General features: G+C 59.0%; 1 protein-coding gene across 19 annotated transcripts in view; it reads right to left on the reverse strand.

Annotated features, from left to right (window-relative positions):
• The window catches only part of LOC122388652 (syntaxin-binding protein 5-like), a 111,035-nt gene that overhangs the window by 916 nt on the left and 91,610 nt on the right, over window positions 1-18,509 (reverse strand). For 8 of the 19 annotated variants that reach the window (XM_043379906.1, XM_043379905.1, XM_043379908.1 and 5 more), the window contains 14 exons: window positions 13,859-13,945; window positions 13,271-13,376; window positions 11,888-12,022; window positions 11,053-11,172; window positions 10,466-10,614; window positions 9,940-10,117; window positions 9,022-9,118; window positions 7,658-7,774; window positions 7,189-7,308; window positions 6,825-6,938; window positions 5,091-5,282; window positions 4,650-4,758; window positions 1,049-1,144; window positions 331-455 (listed from right to left, as the gene is read on the reverse strand). In XM_043379906.1, the coding sequence (XP_043235841.1) occupies window positions 331-455; window positions 1,049-1,144; window positions 4,650-4,758; window positions 5,091-5,282; window positions 6,825-6,938; window positions 7,189-7,308; window positions 7,658-7,774; window positions 9,022-9,118; window positions 9,940-10,117; window positions 10,466-10,614; window positions 11,053-11,172; window positions 11,888-12,022; window positions 13,271-13,376; window positions 13,859-13,945 (1,745 nt within the window). Of the gene's footprint in view, window positions 1-330; window positions 456-1,048; window positions 1,145-4,302; window positions 4,387-4,649; window positions 4,759-5,090; window positions 5,283-6,824; window positions 6,939-7,188; window positions 7,309-7,657; window positions 7,775-8,871; window positions 9,119-9,939; window positions 10,118-10,465; window positions 10,615-11,052; window positions 11,173-11,887; window positions 12,023-13,270; window positions 13,377-13,858; window positions 13,946-18,509 lie in introns of all 19 variants that reach the window. The other 11 variants (XM_043379894.1, XM_043379891.1, XM_043379892.1 and 8 more) reach the window with 3 other exon arrangements.

Consider the following 18,509-nt stretch of genomic DNA (forward strand, 5'->3'; position numbering starts at 1 on the left):
GGCGTCAGAGAGCTATGGAGCGGGGCGTCAAAGCGACTGGTAGGGCAGAGGCATCAGAGAATTGTGGGGGACGTCAGACTACTGGGGAGGGCGTCAGACTGACAAAGAACGCCAAACTGCTCATGGGGAGAGAGTCAAAAAGCTGTTGGCGACGTCAGACTTCTGAGGAGGGACGTCAAACTGGTCCGGCGGGCCGTTTCATGTGACTCTATGTATGACCTATCTCCAGAGATCCGACTGGGTACTCAGACTCACAAAGCTCCTCCCGGCCCAGTGAACGCGGAGGTCTGTCCCTCGCTCCGGTCCCTGCGGCCCCGTCTCGGTACTCACAGAGCTCTTCCCGGTCCAGTGATCGCACGCCGCCGCCAAACAGCCCTTTGAGGAAGCCCTGCTGCGGCAGCTCCGGCATGTCACAGGCCAGGAACAGCTCTCCCACCATGTCCTGCAGCTGGGTGCTGGCGGCACACACAGACACACAGTCACACACACAGTCAGACAGACAGACACACAAACAGGCCAGGAACAGCTCTCCCACCATGTCCTGTAGCTGGGTGCTGCCGGAACACAAAGACACACAGACACACAGTCAGACAGACAGACACACAGTCACACACAGACACACACACGGGCCAGGAACAGCTCTCCCACCATGTCCTGCAGCTGGGTGCTGCCGGCACACACAGACACACACAGTCACAAACAGACACACAGATGCGACACAACCGACAATAGTGAGTGAACACTGAACAATGGATAGTTGGTGTCTGTATGGAGACTGGTAACGTCACCTATTTCGTTAGCAAGGCGTTAAGTAAGGAATGGATCCACTGGACCACTGATGCACCCTCTACGGTAACATACGGCCCGCACCCTCTACCTAGTCCACAGCCGGTGGCTGAATCTGGTTTGGGCCCAGCTGCAGGTCAAACGAGGCGCCGTCTGTACATCCGAGCCAGGACTCGGCAGAACCTGCGAAATCCTCTAGGACTCGACTGGACAGAGCCCAGAGTCATCCGAGCAGCTCTGACTAAGTCCAGTCGCGACTCACCAGAACTCTGATGAGATGGTGAACTTTTGAATCTCGGACGGCGAGCACAGGTAGAGGCCGTGGCCGTGGTTGCTGATACAAAACGTGCGCGCCATCCTGGTGGGCACACAGCGTCACACGGCGTTACAGAGCGTCACACAAGGAGCACGACAAAAGCGTCACATACGAGCACCGTCACACGATATCACACAGCATAATACAAGCGTTCTGCGCGCCCCATTCTCGGTCACACGGCGTCACGTAGCCACACGTGTCAGACAGACGATGCACAGCGCCGCGGAGAGTCATACGCACAGGCCTAGCTGGGCGCTACAATCGTGACACAGCCCGACTATTCAACGGCGGAGGAAACGGGATATTGAAGTGAACAATCAACAGATGGATAGCTCGGGCGACTCGGTGTTCTTTCCTCCTTACTCTTCAGAAAAATCGACATCAATGCTTACTACTGTTAACTGTCTTGTAGACACGGTTTGTCAAAACTGGTTTTTGGAACTAAATACAATCGAACTAAGAGAGATTCTCAAGAAGAATTTCAAAGCTTCAAATATATAAATCAAAACGACACCGAACATGATGTCCACGAGTAGGAGCAGTTTCCGGCACCATTCGATAGTGTTTTCGATAATTAATTGGTTTGTTCTAGCGAGCCAGCAGCACCAAATCTTCGACCATCGCAAATTCACAGCTATTATCTCCAACGACGAGTGGACATGATCTACAGGGACTTAATCTGCCTGACCCGCCTTACCTGAGCTCCAGGGGTCGGAAAACTCACTGGGACACTACTGAACAAAGTCGCTGCGGTAAAACATACGAGCCAACCGGAGCATCCACAATTACCGGCGCGCACGGCGCAACACAGCGGTCATGGTTTGGAGTCATTGGGGCCACGAGTCAGGTGGTAGACAGCACAGGCACATAGCACAGGCGCAACATGAGGGTTTCTAACTGTTTGGAAATATCCGGAAAGGATAGCAAAAGGTGGTCAAAACACAGGACGTAGTCACCTTCCTTAATGCTACAATGTTCGAACAAAACATAGACAGTAAAGACAGTAAAGAGTCGAGCATGTTTGTGATAATGTAGATTGTAGCAATGTATATGTCATAGGGAAGACATAAAAAGTACAGAAACTACAGCCCACATCAATGTTGAACAAACACAGTAGCAGATGTAAAAAGTGGTCCGTGCCATTTACACGTCACCGACAACATAAAATGCATCGATAAAGACCAAAATACAAAATGGAGGAGAAGCATTTCACGAGACAAAAGCAGCACGGTGTTCTATATTAAATCAGATAGCTAGCACTGAATTTGAATAAGATTGTCCACAAAGGGATAAAGACGACAGTCATGCGAAACGCGAGTGAGAGAAGACAAAATAATAGAAGATGAAGAGTAATCACCAATAAACTCAGCAACAACATTCAAAAGTGCACGATAACAGGAATATATATTATGCCAAGATGAATCATGATGCCAAGGCATCATGACTGTGTGATGATTATGATATGTTTGTGTAAGTGTCAACCTTCATGGCATCGTAAGAGCTCTGTCAAAACACAAAGTGATGGAAAATAGGTGCTCACGAGTCTCCAAGAACACTGTTTCAGGCTTCAGCTTAGTTCCTAAACACCAGCGCAAAAATGCTTCTTTTATGCTTTTACCTTAATTAAATATATGCCTCACAGATCGAAGAGCAAAATTGCAGCAGTTAGATCTTGTCCTAAGTTTCACAGTGCTTACGTTGAATTCACTTGAGATTCTTGTTATACCTACCATTTTGTGGAGCTCGCAGATTTGATGCTGCATGACTTCCTACCAGCTCAGGCGATAAGAAACAAACAATAGGTAGCCTATATAGCAGTGGTCGGCAGGTCATTCGGGGTTGTGCCCCCTTTTTAGGCGCCAGGCAGGGCCATTACCCCCACCTACCAGACCCCATTGCTGACACAACCAAGTTTACTGAAATTCCATACCTACCTTTCTGGAACTCTTTGGGTATTTCTGCATTTCCGATGCATCAAATTTAAAACATGACACTTCCTCCACAAAGCATTTAATATATCCCATTTAACCCTCGTACATATAGGGGCGGCGGGTGGTTTTTCGTTAAAAGCTCACGTAAAAGCCGTTGGATCACGACCAAATTGTACCCTCGAGCCAATCTTTTTTTTTTTCTGTACCTGCCGGGGAAAACCTGAGGGCCAGTTTTACCAACAGAAAAATAGCCGCCTGCCGGAGTTTTTGCCTAAAAACCGCTTCACATACGTAAGCCGTAAGCGCGATGAGCATGTAAGTGGATAGGGCTTTACCGTTTACGCTCCTTATGTGAAGCGGTCTTTAGGCGAAAAATTCCGGCAGGCGGCTATTTTTCTGTCGGTAAAACTGGCCTCTGGACCCATAATGATCATTGGCTTATGAGCTTTTTCTGGAGATCATCTTGAGCCATAAAATATCACTTCAAGAAGTTATGGTGGGTCCCGATTTTCTCGACATTTGACCTCCTGAATGAGACGAAATGACCAAGGACCTTAAAAATGGGCAGCAGCGGCTTCCTATAGTCACGGGTAATACGCCCGTTTTTTATGCACAGCTCCATCTCAGAGTCCGAGAGGCCGCGGGGGTCCGATCGACTCCTTCCCCTTACGTTAGCGGCTGAGGAAACGCCAACAGACGAGCGACGGTTAAAAATTGCAGGTGCTTTTGTACGGCTGTACGGAGCCGCGGTGAGATGGTGAGGCGAGCAGTACGTGAAAATCGGTATCTAATCAATGTGTGCTTTGCCTTTGACCTGGGCTAATCTTGGGATGCAACAGTCACGATGGTTTCATCAATGGAGCCACAAACTCTAAAAAGATAGGTTTTCTCAGAATCCCTCATTACCCCCACCGAAAGGGCTCCATTACCCCCAAAGTGGGCATGCCCCACCATTTGCCGACCCCTGCTATATAGTCTGCATCACACACTGTACGGAAGGCGCGCCGTGCGGTCATTCAGCGGGCACGGCTCGGTCCGACCGGTACGCCGGCTGACCAGCCGTCAGTCTGACAGCAGCTCGACGGGCACACGCACAAACACGCACACAAACGCAGCTCTATGTGCAGCGGCACAGCTCTGAGGCGCGGTCAGCGGGCCAGCGCCGGCCGGCGACAGCGAGCCGAGCGACGGCCGGCCGGCCGAGCCATGCGAGTCGGCCGGCCGGCCACACAGCCAGCCAGGGACAGGTGCGCAGCCCGACTAACTTACTGCGTCGCGTCTTCGTTAACAAACATTTGTTGGCCCCATATGGCCAGCATGGGGTCGGCTATGGCCGATTTGGTCGTCTGAAAACTGGGGACATACGGGGCGGGTCGGTGTGAGGGCGGGTGCGGCCGTCCGTCCGCGGTCGGCAGACAGACACGGACACACACGAATACAGACAGTGTTGAGTGTCGGGGCGCCGCGCGGCTGCCCGCCAGCAACAACAGCTCGTGTGGTGTCGTGTAGTGAGAGCCCTCCGATATGTCATGCTCATGCCTGTCTCCGGTGCCGGCGGGGCGGGGGCGGGGCGGGGTCGCGGCGAGGCGGGACGGGGGCGGGCCGGGGCGGCTCACCTGAGGTCGCTCAGCGGCAGGAATTCCACCTCCATCAGTGGCCTCAGGCTGGGCAGGCTGTACGAGTTGAGCCGGCCGTTGGCCAGGTAACACACCAGGCACACGCTGTCTGTGGATAGATAGAGGCGGCCGATCAGCTCCTGTGATACACTGACAGACCCCCCGGTAACACACCAGGCACACGCTGTCTGCGGATAGATAGGGGCGACCGGTCAGCTGATGTGGCACACTGACCGACCCCCCCCCCCCCCCCGGCGACACCCGGCGACAAACCCCACAGTTTATCATCAACGCACCCATGACAGCTCAGACGTAATTCGGCATTCCACCACCGCACCAATGCGGCAGCGCATTCAACCATTGAATAATATATCGTCGCCCACCTTAGAGGGACACGATCTTGCCGTCCACCTTTCAGGAAGACGAGGGAGCTGCTCGTACCTTTTAGTGAGATGATTTCGGCGCGCACCACGAACGAGGTCTCTGTGATCTGCAGTTTGCAGAGGCAGCTGTGTGACGGCGTGGCCAGGACGCGCGCCTGTTTATCTGAGACGAGTACCAACAGCTGGCCGTCGCCGCCGCCCGCCTCGCTCAGCGAGCCACACGAACTCACCGTCGGCCGAGACGGGGTCCCTGACGAGAGAGGGGAGGCAGGGGTCAACAGAGTCCGGACCGGGCCGCACGAGCTCACAATCAGTTGAGACGGGGTCCCTGACGGCGGAGATTAGGGGGGGGGGGGGGGTCAGCAGAGACCGGACCGAGCCGCACGAGATCACAATCGGTTGAGACGGGGACCCTGACGGCGGAGATAGGGGGAGGGGTCAGCAGCGACCGGACCGAGCCGCACGAGCTCACCCTCGGCCGAGACGGAGTCCCTGACGGCGGGGAGAGAGGGGTCAACAGACACCAGATCGAGAGAGGAGGGAATGGGCCAACAGAGAGCGGACCAGAGGGAAAGGTCGCCTCTCTGAAGACGGGGCACCGGGCCGAGGGAGGAGGAAAGGCCTGTCGGCGGAGACAGTGTCACAGCCGGGACCACGCACAAGAACGGCGTGGGTAAGCACGCACTAAGACGCCCAATACTATTTCGGCTGCTGAGGTAAGTTACGTCCCCGTCTCCCATTGAACACTGCAGCATGTTGACTTATGAACCGGCGCCTCTGCCGACCACAAATCAGCGGCTGTTCTCCCGTTCCTTGACTACATTGGACCCCAGTCCTTCCCTCCAATTCATCACAGGAGCGATGTTTGCTGACAACGTTCGCGGGTTCGCTTTTTGTTCCTATGACGTCCCTCTACTCACGTGTTCGTTCTTTATTCCCATCTCGCCAGGTCTCGGCGGCGGCCGGTACCCGCCCCCGTCCCTTCCCCCCTCCCTGTCCCTTCCCCTTACTCACGGGTTCGCTCTTTGTTCCTATCCCTTCCCTCTACTCACGTGTTCGCTCCTTGTTCCCGTCCCGCCAGGTCTCGGCGGCGGCCGGTATCCGCCCCTCCTCCCGTCCCGTTTACCCTCGTTTACTCACGTGTTCGCTCCTTGTTCCCGTCCCGCCAGGTCTCGGCGGCGGCCGGTATCCGCCCCTCCTCCCGTCCCGTTTACCCTCGTTTACTCACGTGTTCGCTCCTTGTTCCCGTCCCGCCAGGTCTCGGCGGCGGCCGGTATCCGCCCCTCCTCCCGTCCCGTTTACCCTCGTTTACTCACGTGTTCGCTCCTTGTTCCCGTCCCGCCAGGTCTCGGCGGCGGCCGGTATCCGCCCCTCCTCCCGTCCCGTTTACCCTCGTTTACTCACGTGTTCGCTCCTTGTTCCCGTCCCGCCAGGTCTCGGCGGCGGCCGGTATCCGCGCCCCGTCCCGTCTCGTTTACCCTCCTCCTCTACTCACGTGTTCGCTCCTTGTTCCCGTCTCGCCAGGCCTCGGCGGCGACCGGTATCCGCCCCCGTCCCGCCCCTGTCCGATGTTTCCGTCCCGTCCCCTTACTCACGGGTCCGCTCCTTGTTCCCGTCCCGCCGGGTCTCGGCGGCGGCCGGTATCCGCGCCCCGTCCCGTCCCAGCTGTCCCTGTCCTATGTTTCCGTCCCGTCCCTCTACTCACGGGTTCGTTCTTTGTTCCCGTCCCGCCAGGTCTCGGCGGCGGCCGGTATCCGCCCCCGTCCCGTCCCGTTTACCCTCGTTTACTCACGGGTTCGCTCTTTGTTCCCGTCTCTCCAGGTCTCCGCGGCGGCCGGTATCCGCGCCCCGCTGCAGTCGAGCAGCGCGATACACTGCATGGCGCCGTTCAGACGGAAAATCGACCCTGTCGGCGGACAGACAGGGCGGTCAGTCACAGTCATACCGACAGGTGTAACACTGATTCTGAACATCAGAGACACGGCGAAGTCACTGTGAGTGATACTACATCCAACTGAAGCGATTGTAGGTAGGTAGGATTGCTGGCTCATTTGAAATAAGCACTTCCCGCGCAGCATTTCCAGGCTCAAGTGTTTTGCAAACATTTCTGCGGTAGCCTCTGGTCTGTGGTCGGAGGGTGACCCCTGGATACTGACCTGTGGGCGCCACGCTGACGGCCTGGGTGGCCCGGTCGGCGCTGCGCGGCAGGGCCACCTGCACGATCAGTGTGCTGCCCAGCGAAGTGCCCACCAGCAGACACGGACATGTGGAAGATTCTGCCGCAGACATACACAGACAGGGTCAGACACACAGCAGGCTCGCAGACACGGCGCTTGCCTGTGTTCAGCACGCAGAACACAGGCACCCTGGGCGCAGCCAGCATGTGCCGCTGATTCACTTGGGTACCTATCGGATCAATCAGTCAGCCTCGGTCGTCGAGTCTAACTGCTGCTCAGCACCCCGTGCTGAGCGCGGCCGACAAAGGGTGCGCCCGTGAGCATGCATAATTTGTTGCCGCACGTACTGGATTTGTTGTACGGAATTCATATCCACACGTATCGGATTACTTAACGGACGTACCTTATTTACTGGGGAACGCACCGGATTTGTAATAGCCGCACGTACCGGATTTGTTGACGAACGTGTCGGCGAACTGAAGGCAGACGATGGCCTCTGAGCTGATGTTCTCCAGACTGCTCAGACTGCTGCTGCGCGAGGCAGTCTGCTGGGTGTCCAGCCGCTCTGCGGGCGCCGCCAGGGTCGCAGGTCATACACAGCTCACCGTACGGGACAAATACTGATCAGACGGGTCACACACATAGTTACAGAGGGCAACACACGTGTCAGACAGAGTTAGAAAACTAAGACACATCAACCACGCATGTTGCATACGGGCTGAACGAAGCTGATTTGCACGCAAGTCATGATAAAAGTGAATGCACACATTGCCACGACAGTTGATTATTAGATAAATTGGAACAATCGGAGCGGAGCTTGACTGGAAACATTAAAAGTACGTTACTTTACTGCTCCATTGTTATCATTATGCCACATTTCCCGAGTCATTATTAGTAGGTAGTTCAGTAAGAATACACCCAGAACCGCAGTTGAGCCTAGCGCGACACCCATCGAGTGCATTAGTGGCGGCGCGTCTGAGCTGTCCGTTGGTACTGTACAGCCACCGGGTGGCGGCGGCGCGGCGGGACCCGGCCGGCGACACGGAACACGCAGTGGCCGGCCGGCCGGCGCTCCGGCTGTACAGCCGCCGGCCGGCGCGGCGGGCAGCTCTACACACAGTCTCGGCGCGCCCGCCCGTATGTACAGCGGCGCCGGGCCGAGCTCCGCCGGGCGCCGCGCTACACTGTCCGACTGGGCGGGAGGTCAGTGGGGAGGGCAGGCAACGACCGGTCACCGGGGACACCGACAGGGAGCGACCCGACCCCGGCGCCCACAGCTACCCTACACCCACAGCTACCCTAGAGCCGCCGCCTACCAAAAAGGTCCAACGGGTACACAAAATATCTGTACACTAGTCGGAGACAGCTGAGGTCATGCTCGACAGTGACGCACTAGCGTTAGGAGTTGACACTGAGCACCCCGGAGTTAGCCATCCGCCGGCGCGACACGGACAGTACGGGTCAGGGAGTGGTCTCGCACCGCCACCGAGCGGCGCTAGTCCAGAGGCTCCGCGGCGCCGGCCTCCCACACGGCGTATGTACAGGCGCCGGGCGCGCGACCAACACCGACGGGGCAGGGTGACGGCGGTGCAGTCCGACAGCGGCCCACTACGTCCGGGCAGGGAACACCACAGCCAGCTCGCGCTCCATCCAGTCCTGTACCGAAACTCTTGCACTGCCTGGCGCGCCAGACGCGCAGGTGGGGCCCGGCAGCGGCGGCGGCGGCGGCGGCCGTGGCCGAGAGCTGCGGCGCCAGCGGCGAGGTGGGCTCCTCCATCACACTGTGCGCCTTGACCAGGCGGCGGCCGGTACCTTGTGAGCGGGAGCGCTGCACGTCGCGGCCGCGCGGCGACACGCTGCCCACGCCGCCCTGTTTGCCCGCCGTCGGCGACAGGCACAGCCCGTTGATCTGACGGCACATGGCAGGGGCAGGGCGGGTCAGTCAGTGGCACACGACAGGGGCACGGGGTCAGTCAGTGGGACATGGCAGGCGCAGGGGTCGGTCAGTGGAACACGAAAATGGACGGGTGGGACACAGAGGGTTCGGGGGTGACAGACAAGGGAGGGATCACGGAGACGAAGTCGAGCCTCTCCTAGACCTACTACCGTCCCCTTCTGTACCTGTTCGGAGTCGGGTGGCCGGCCCAGGTCAGCCCTCTGTCCCTCCCGTCCCTCCCTGGTTCCCTCTCCCCAGTTCACCTGTTCGGAGTCGGGTGACCGGCCCAGGTCAGCCCTCTGTCCCTCCCGTCCCTCCCTGGTTCCCTCTCCCCAGTTCACCTGTTCGGAGTCGGGTGACCGGCCCAGGTCAGCCCTCTGTCCCTCCCGTCCCTCCCTGGTTCCCTCTCCCCAGTTCACCTGTTCGGAGTCGGGTGGCCGGCCCAGGTCAGCCCTCTGTCCCTCCCGTCCCTCCCTGGTTCCCTCTCCCCAGTTCACCTGTTCGGAGTCGGGTGGCCGGCCCAGGTCAGCCCTCTGTCCCTCCCGTCCCTCCCCGGTTCCCTCCCCTGCCCCCTCTGTACCTGTTCGGAGTCGGGTGACCGGCCCAGGTCAGCCCTCTGTCCCTCCCGTCCCTCCCCGGTTCCCTCTCCCCTTCTGTACCTGTTCGGATTCGGGTGACCGGCCGAGGTCAGGCCTCTGTCCCTCCCCCTCTGTACCTGTTCCGAGTCGGGTGGCAGGCCCAGGTCGGCCCTCTGTCCCTCCCGTCCCTCTCCGGTTTCCTCTCCCCTTCTGCACCTGTTCGGAGTCGGGTGACCGGCCCAGGTCGGCCTCCTCTGCCCGCTGTTTGGGTGACCGCGGCGCGCGCTGGTACGGGTCGGCCGGCCCGTACAGGTCCGGGGTGCCCAGGTTCAGCAGACAGGTACGCTGAACAGTGTCGACGATCACCAGGCCGCTCTCGTTACCGTACGCCAGCCTGTCGACCGGCGGGTCACAAGAGTCACAGGTCAAGGTCACATGAGTCAAGATAACCAAAAGATATCAGGTCACATCAGAGTCAAAACAGCAGAGCGCCACTATGGGCACTTGAAACTCGGTACTATAAACGCTGTGCTCGGTAGCTTCTACATCTCATAGTCCGTGCGTAGGCCACGTTTTTCTGTCCCAATTTCAGTATACACCCCTCCATTCCACCACTCACAGTTCGTAGGCCTCGTTTCTCTAAATATCCCCCTTCCCACGCCACTCACAGTCTGCATGCCGAATTACTGTAAACACCCCTCCAATCCGCCACTTACCAAGGCCCTAAGACATAGCTACTCACAGTCCGTAAGCGGAGTTGACGGCCACGCTGGAGATGACGCCGGGCGGCTCTCCGTTGACGGCCGGTGTGATACACACCAGCTCCGGGTGAAAGCCGGGGGGCCGCCGGATCGGGCCCGACCGGCACCGTACCGGCAGGGAGAGCTCCGCCTGAAACAGCGGGTCACAGGGGTCAGCACAGGATCAGTAGAGCGTCACAGAGGGTTACCAAAGGGCCCGACCAGCACCGCACCGGCAGCGACAGCTCCGCCTAAAACAGAGGAATACCAGTGGGTCATAGAGATCCCTAAAGGATCACAAAGGTCATCAGAGGGTCACAACTCAAGGGTCGCCCTATGGTGACAGAAGCCGACAAAGAGACACAGGGGTAACCAGAAGGTTACAAGGGTCGCCATAAAGATCACCAGAAGCCACCAAAGAACGTACCTTTTTGTCGTCGACCCTAGTGATGGTGTCCGCCGGTGACGCTCGGGTCTGGGTCGGGCCAGGTCGGGTCAAGTCGGGTCGGGTCTGGGTCTGGGTCTGCGTCGGGTCTGGTCAGGGAGAGGTCTGGGTCTGGGGTTGGGTTGGGTCGGGTGCTGTCCGTACCTTTTTGCCGTTCACTCCTGCGATAGTGTCGGCCGGCCGGACGGTGACGGCCGGGTCGCCGCTGGGAGGGTCCCGGTCCGAGTCGCCGTACGTCTCGTACACGATGGGGATCTCCAGACACTGCGGCAAACGGACGGCCCACAGCGTCACACAGTCGCACAAACAACAAACAGCCACCGAACGCGGCACAATCACCACTTATATAGATCTACGCAGCCGACTGACGGCTTTATACGCCTTTTATGGCCCAAAGCACAATAGCCTGTCGTAACTCCAAATAATGAAAATCAACGGAGCCTTTCAATCGCGGCCTCCGGGCGGAGCGCCGCCGGCCGCCCGGCGGAGGCGCGGCCGGCCGCCTCTACCGCCTCGGTCGCCTGCCCCTCGGGACCGCAGCCCGGTCCGGCCGCCCCGGTCGGCCCACGCCGCCCGCCAGCGCCGACAGGCATTTCAGATTTCAATTTAGATGCCAGTCGGGTTCGGTCGCCGCCGGACAAGTTGCGTCGGCCGACCCTGGGGGACCGGTCGGCGGGGAAGGAGGGAAGAGGGATGGGGGTAACCGATGGGGACTACAGGCCGAGGAGCCGAATCAGGGCCGGATTCGGAGCGAGCCGACTACTGCAGCTGACCGGCGGACTCGCCCTCATAACACGTTAGTCGTAAGTACCAGTGACTTACAGCTACAGTACAGCTAAGTTTATCTGTCTACAAAGTGACACCCAACCTAGGAGCCCATAGGACATGGGACCCAGACCCGCTAGCCAGGACGCTGCAGGGGGTACGGAAACCTTTGCCGCGGCTCCCGTAGGCAGAAGGGGAGGCTGGAGCTACTTACCGGCACCTCGGCGTTCTTTTCGTTTCTGCTGAAGCGGAAGTGTATGACGTAGGATGCTCCGGCGACGGCCAGCTGCCGGCTCTCGGGACAGAGCACCACCTGCTGGACGGCCAGCTGGTCCTCCGTGTCGCCGTCCTGCCAGCGGCAGTGACCTCAGGTCAGTGACACAGTCACAGGTCACACAGGACACAGGTCACAGAGCACCACCTGCTGGACAGCCAGCTGGTCCTCGGTGTCGCCGTCCTGACACAGACACAGGTGACACAGGTCAGTGACAGGTCACAGGTCACACAGGACACAGGTCACAGAGCACCACCTGCTGGACGGCCAGCTGGTCCTCGGTGTCGCCGTCCTGCCAGCGGCAGTGAGCTCAGGTCAGTGACAGGTCACAGGTGACACAGGTCAGTGACAGCTCACAGATACAGGTGACACAGGTCAGTGACAGGTCACAGGTCACACAGGTGACAGCGTCAGTGACACAGGTCACAGACACAGGCGACACAGGTCAGTGACAGGTCACAGACACAGGTCACCGACACAGGTTACAAACAAATATCACCAGAATATACCACCAATGTATATCAGCACAGCTCGTCACCAACCAAGCCACCAAAACGTTTCAAAGCGCCGCACAGTGCGCGACCTCAGTTTCCCAGCCGGTGCCGTGTACCGTGCCGTCAGCGGCAGCTCTGCCTATCCTCCCGCCCCGCCGACTCCAATCACTGAGCGCACCGCGACTGTTTACCGATCGCGACTCGCCCGGGCGCACTTCAAACGGCCCCCGGGAGCTGCCACCGAGTCAAACGGCACCGATCGGGCCGCGGGCCGCGCACCGACTCGGCGTATTGCAGCGCGGTCACCGCCTCATATAGCCGCGGCGCGGGCGTTGGCAAACAGCCGGAGGCGACCGACACGGATTGGATGGCGAACGGCTGCCGGAGAGAGGAGAAAGAAGAGAGGAGAGAGGATGAAAGAGGAGAGGAGAGAGAGGACAGAGTGGATGGCGAGCGGCCGCGGAGAGGGAGAGGGGAAGAGGAGGACACAGAGCGGATGGTAAATAGCCGTGGCACGCCGAGAAGGGAGAGAGGAGATAGAGGGGCCAGGACAAGAATCAGAGAAAAGGGAGAGGTCAAAATGAAGTAGAGGAGAACCAGAAAAGAAGAGGATTATAAAAAGAGAGGAGACTGTGGGAAGAAGGAAGCAGAAAATGAGGGTGGAGTAAAGGGAGGACAATGACATGAAGGGATAAAGTGAGGAATGGAAATGAACAGGGAGGGATGGAGACAGGTTGAGATAGTTAGACACAGAATATCCGGACATCCAGCCACAGACCGACATACAGAGACAGAGGGAGGACGCCAGGGAGAGGCGTGCGACTCTGACCTGAGACCGGCGCTGTCGCTCCAGCACCCGGGACACCTTCAGCTTGTACAGCACCTGGAAGCTGACGGCGGTGGCGTCCCAAAACTTGACGCTGCCGTCGGCGTGGCTGAGGACATGGCAGGGGGGTTAGTGGCGCGTCCCGGCTCCGGACAGAGGAAACGTCACAGGGGCCCCGGCAACCACGGTAGTGACGCTGCCGAGGGCAGGGACTCCCCGAAACTCGGGCCGGAGAGAAGGGAAAAGTTATCCAATAAAAAGTCAGAGTTGAAACATGTTAGCAGCGCATACGTGATGTGCTAAACTGACGACTGGACGCCTCACTAGAAAGCTATACGACCTGGTAAGAATGATGGGATGGAGATGACAGCAACACACTATATTTGAGCTGGATAAAAAAACTAGAGATGGGGAACTAGCCGATGTGGCGTTGAGTGGCCTCGCAGCACAGTCTGGGTCAACGGGGCCCTGCATGGCGCCTAGACTCACCCTGGGGTTGTGACTGGGGTAGGGTGTCTTGGGGGCTGGTGTGTCGTGGGGACCGGCGACCACCCCATAGGCAGCTGTGGGGGAAGGTGACAGGACACTCACCCTGTGATAACCACCTCCGGGTAGCTGTTGCCGCCGGTGCCCCACGTTCCGCCGGTGATGGGCCATTCCTTCTCGCTGAAACCAGTCCTGGCGAGGGAACCGAGTACGCCCGGTCAGCAGGGATAGAGTAAACCAGCCGGCCATCCACCCACTGCCTTGGCGTTACCCTACACCAGTCACCGATCTAAGCCTCACATCGGCACTGATGGACAGACACATCATCACTCCATTTCCTTCTGACCAGACCCACAGCCCAGTCCCACACCCCTCCCTCTGAGCCGCACCCCTCCCTGTGGCCCAGCCCCACAGCCCTGTGAGGTCTCAGCCCGCCGCTGTATGAGGAAGTGGCGCTGGGCGCGGCGGTCCCGGGGGGCGGCCGGCGGCGGCGCGGCGACAGCACGTGCCCCAGTACCGCCGCGGGCAGTCAGTCAGTTCCGGCGGGCGGCCGAGCCGCGCTCCACGGCGACTCCAGGGAGCCGGGGCCGGCCCGGGCAGTCAGTCAACGGGCGGCCGGTCCGCGCTCCACGGCGACTCCAGGGAGCCGGGACCGGCCCGAGCAGTCAGTCAGTCCCGGCGGGCGGCCGAGCCGCGCTCCACAGCGACTCCAGGGAGCCGGGGCCGGCCCGAGCCGCCGCCGCCGCCAGTGACGCCATCAGACGGACGCCGCTGACGTCACCAGCGGTCAATGTTTAACCACTGACTGCTGCCCCGGCGCGGCGCCGAGCGGCGGCCGACACTGAAAGGTCGACGGGCGTCAGCAGACGTGCCGCTCAGTGTATAAATGGCCCCGCGGTAGGTGATAGCGCCGACCTCAACGGCTCAACTCTGACGTAAGTGGCAATCATCATTAATCGGCGGCAGTTCAGCCTTGTTATTCATCCATTCACCGAATCTAACTGACTTGATGACATCCAAAAGCGTCAAACTAGCGCAGTTGGGGCAGACGAACGGCATAAAGCACAATTTCGTTTAATTGTGTCTAGCACGCAGCGACGAGTTTCCCCCATTAGTATCCATAACATCTGACAGCGCGAGAGCCCACCGCGGTAAACACCTCCCAAGCCTGGAGACGTCAGGACGATCATCGGAGGCCTGAGTCAATGCTGTCAGCGTGGAGACGCAGTGAGACTCCTTTTGTGCGCGGACTTTTTCAAACGATACGCGACTCCCTGGTAACTGCTGGCTCAATGCTACGTGCCACATCTCTGTGATGTGAGGACTATGACAGTCGGTCCACTGCCCCATGACGCACTCCTATGACAGTCGACCAGTCTCTACCTGGCGACGGCCCGCTGCCCTCATATGACCGACAGCCGGCGGCGGTCCAGTCGGCCACTCGGCGCGTCCCGCAGTGAGTAGCCGCGGCCAGTGGCCGTCACAGTCCGTCAATACACAGACAGCCGGGCCCGGTCGGTCACACGAGCCGGTCCGGCCGCACGCAAACACCGACAGCGGAGAGAGGACGGGAGGGCAGAGAGACACGGAAGTGGGCGCGGAGGAGGGAAGAGAGCCGGGAGATACCCATGGGCTCTACCTCCCACATAGGGTGGGAGATAGAACGGGTAGCTAGACACATCGAGGGAAAGACAGAAACAAGGGAAAGAGGTAACAGATAGGCGATACCGTTTCCAAAGGACTGTAGAGGCCACACGACATTTATTCTGCCGAGAACTAAAAAGTGGCTTCTAAACACCTATAAAAAAACTAGCGGCGTTGTTCCAGAGCCAACCAACAGTTTCATGGAATCTTTCCATCCGGTTTAGCCTCACGCATCACCAGCCACCTTTTCCTTTCAGTACCTAACCAGCCGGTGGCAACACCTCAGTTGCCACCCTCCGCACATCTCAGCTGTTGTGCCAAAGCCTGAGCAGAGCACGGGCCGACTCCTACGACCCCTTACACACACACAGACCTGAGCTCCCATCTCAGCGCCTAAGTGGGACACGACGCCCACACACACCTGAGCGGTGCACGCGCCGACTCCTCCGACCCCTTGCACACACACAGATCTGATCTCCCATCTCAGCACCCAAGTGGGACACGCGCCAGCCCCCCCCCCCCCACCTGAGCTCCCCCCCCCACCTGAGCGCCGTGCCGATGACGTCACGTCAGTCCGGTCCGTCCGAAGGTCGATACAGCAGCAACAAATGCGAGCGACTAGCGTCACCTCCCCGGAGCTGCACAATGGCACAGGATGGACACTGGACAGCGGACGGGACAGGATGGACAGCGGACGGGACGGGACACCGGACACGGCGGAGCGGGACACCGGACAGCGGACGGGACGGGACACCAGACACGGCGGGATGGGACACCAGACACGGCGGACGGGACGGGACACCAGACAGCGGACGGGGCGGGACACCAGACAAGGTTGGACAGGACACCAGACACAGTTGGATGGGACTGTGACGAGTGCAATCAGCGCAGTGCTCCTTCGACACACTGAAATAAGCGGAAGAGCATGGAACACGGATGTGTGCCGTGGACACTTGAGAGAAAAGAACACGAGAAGTAGAGGCAGTGACCCCCTGGCAGTTCATTAGTCAGTTAGGACCAGTGGTTGGCCGGAGGGCTCCGGAACTGCTCTGAGGGCCGCCAGGAGGGATCCAGTATATCAGCTCCGAGTTTCTGACGGCTGTCTGTGTGAGGAGCCGCCAGCCTGTCACCGTCACTCCACCTCGGCTAACATCTCCAGCAGGCCAGTGGTGCCGCACCGGACAGTGTACCGCTGGTCCATGGAGGAGGCGCCCTGTCCGACAGCGTGGTCCCGTGTCGCACGCCGTCACCGCCGGACGAATCGATACCGACACGCACAGAGTACACGGCTCCCAGTCAGCAGTAGCACCAATCCCGTGAGTGGCGCCACACTATATGTAGAGATGGCGAGTACCGCAGCGCAAGTACCGCAGCTTTACCGAAAACAATCAGCAGTCAACGTAGGGAGGAAATGGGCCGTCTGTGGCTGTGGAATCCCTCCATGCTTAAGAACCTCAAGAAGTTAAGCAAGAACCCTCAGAAATCAGCTCGATTTTGCACTACAATAGACGTCGAGATAAGCCTGGATGTGTTCGGATTTTGTGTTCTTGTCTTATGGCAAAACATGATCTGCATATAACACGACCGGTGTAAACGCTGATAGCCCGCTCTGCAGTGTGCCAATTCACCGGCGATGGCGCCCCAGTTCCGCCAGTTAGGAGGGTGTCCGGGTATGTCCTGGCCCTCGGTACCAGTTTGGCGGCAGTTGCAGGCCACAGGACGGGTGTCCCGGCCGTCCTACAGTGGGACACTGACGGAGCGGTCCCGCCGGCCCGGAACGGGGCAGAGGCCGGAGGGAACCTCCCCTACAGCGCAGCGGGGGGCCGCTGGGCAGCCGCCGCCGTGTCGTTCGGACAACATGACGGCCCGGCTGGCCCATTCTCGCCGAATATGAGCCGCCAGCGTCTCGCCGTGTCCAGTCCACCCGCCTCTGAAGTGTAGCCAGACACACCAGTGCAGTGGTGGTCCGGGCCGACCCCCCAACGGGCCAGCCTGGCTGGGTACCGTGACCGTACCGTTCGTGTAATACACTTGGCGAATACGCGGCCCGGTCAGTACCGTGACCGTGCCGGCGGCCACAATACCCCGCGCCACGGGTCTGCCAGTACCGTGACCGTACCGGCGGCCACAATACCCCGCCACGGACCGCGCCAGTACCGTGACCGTACCGGCGGTCACCATACCCGGCCACGGACCGGGTCCGGTCCCGTGACCATGCCGGCGGCAACAATACCCCGCCACGGACCGGTCAGTACCGTGACCGTGCCGGCGGCCACAATACCCGGCCACGGGCCGGCCGCCGTTACCATTCAGCCGCGGCCAGAGATTAATCACCGGCGCGCCGGCCGCGACCTGATGGCGCCGGGTCACGCCGCGCCGGTGACCTCAGTGGCGCATTGAACAGCCGAGGTCAGCGGGGGGCGGCGTGGCTCCGCACGCCAGGAGCCGTAACAACCGCGGATACAGCTCTGCTGTGAAGGTGGAGAAGCGGCGTGGAACAGAGATATAGGAATATGAAGTCACCACATGTTGGCTCTTATTGCAGAGTCAGAGCAGAAAAGCGCAAAGTCTTTCTTCTCGGCTTTTCAAGCAAATGAAATGACTGAGCGAAATAAAGAGCGCAAACAAAAGCTAACGCTGCAAGATTACCGAAGCTCTGGCTCGAGAACAAAACGATGCTAATTCTATTCTGAACAACAAAATAAGGGAACGAGTTTTGTTTCGCTCGGTCCAAACAACGCCATAGAATACTGATGCAGTGCAGTTGAATCCCGGAGCCGGACGAAAAACCCACCCAGAGCTCATCTAAAAGCATCGAGCGTACGATCATCTGTGATTATCCAAATCACCGCACCGAAGAAAGTGATCATAGTGCATGTGCAAAGAGCGAACATTACCAGGCCATCTGTTTCTTATACCTGCGAAACGGCATCCACCAGGCGTTGAACAAACCATCTACAAACTTTGCACTGAAAACCCCGTCCGTACAGCTAGGCATATCAAGGCGGAACGGGATAAAGAACTGGTGGGCTAATTGAAGACAACGTCTCGCCTAACAGCTCAACGCTCGGAACGTTCCTCCTACCTACCAGCACTTATTTATCATGATATT

This window comes from Amphibalanus amphitrite, unplaced genomic scaffold (genome assembly GCF_019059575.1).
Source record: "Amphibalanus amphitrite isolate SeventyFive unplaced genomic scaffold, NRLGWU_Aamphi_draft 000330F_arrow, whole genome shotgun sequence".
In the NCBI taxonomy this organism is placed as follows: domain Eukaryota; kingdom Metazoa; phylum Arthropoda; class Thecostraca; order Balanomorpha; family Balanidae; genus Amphibalanus; species Amphibalanus amphitrite.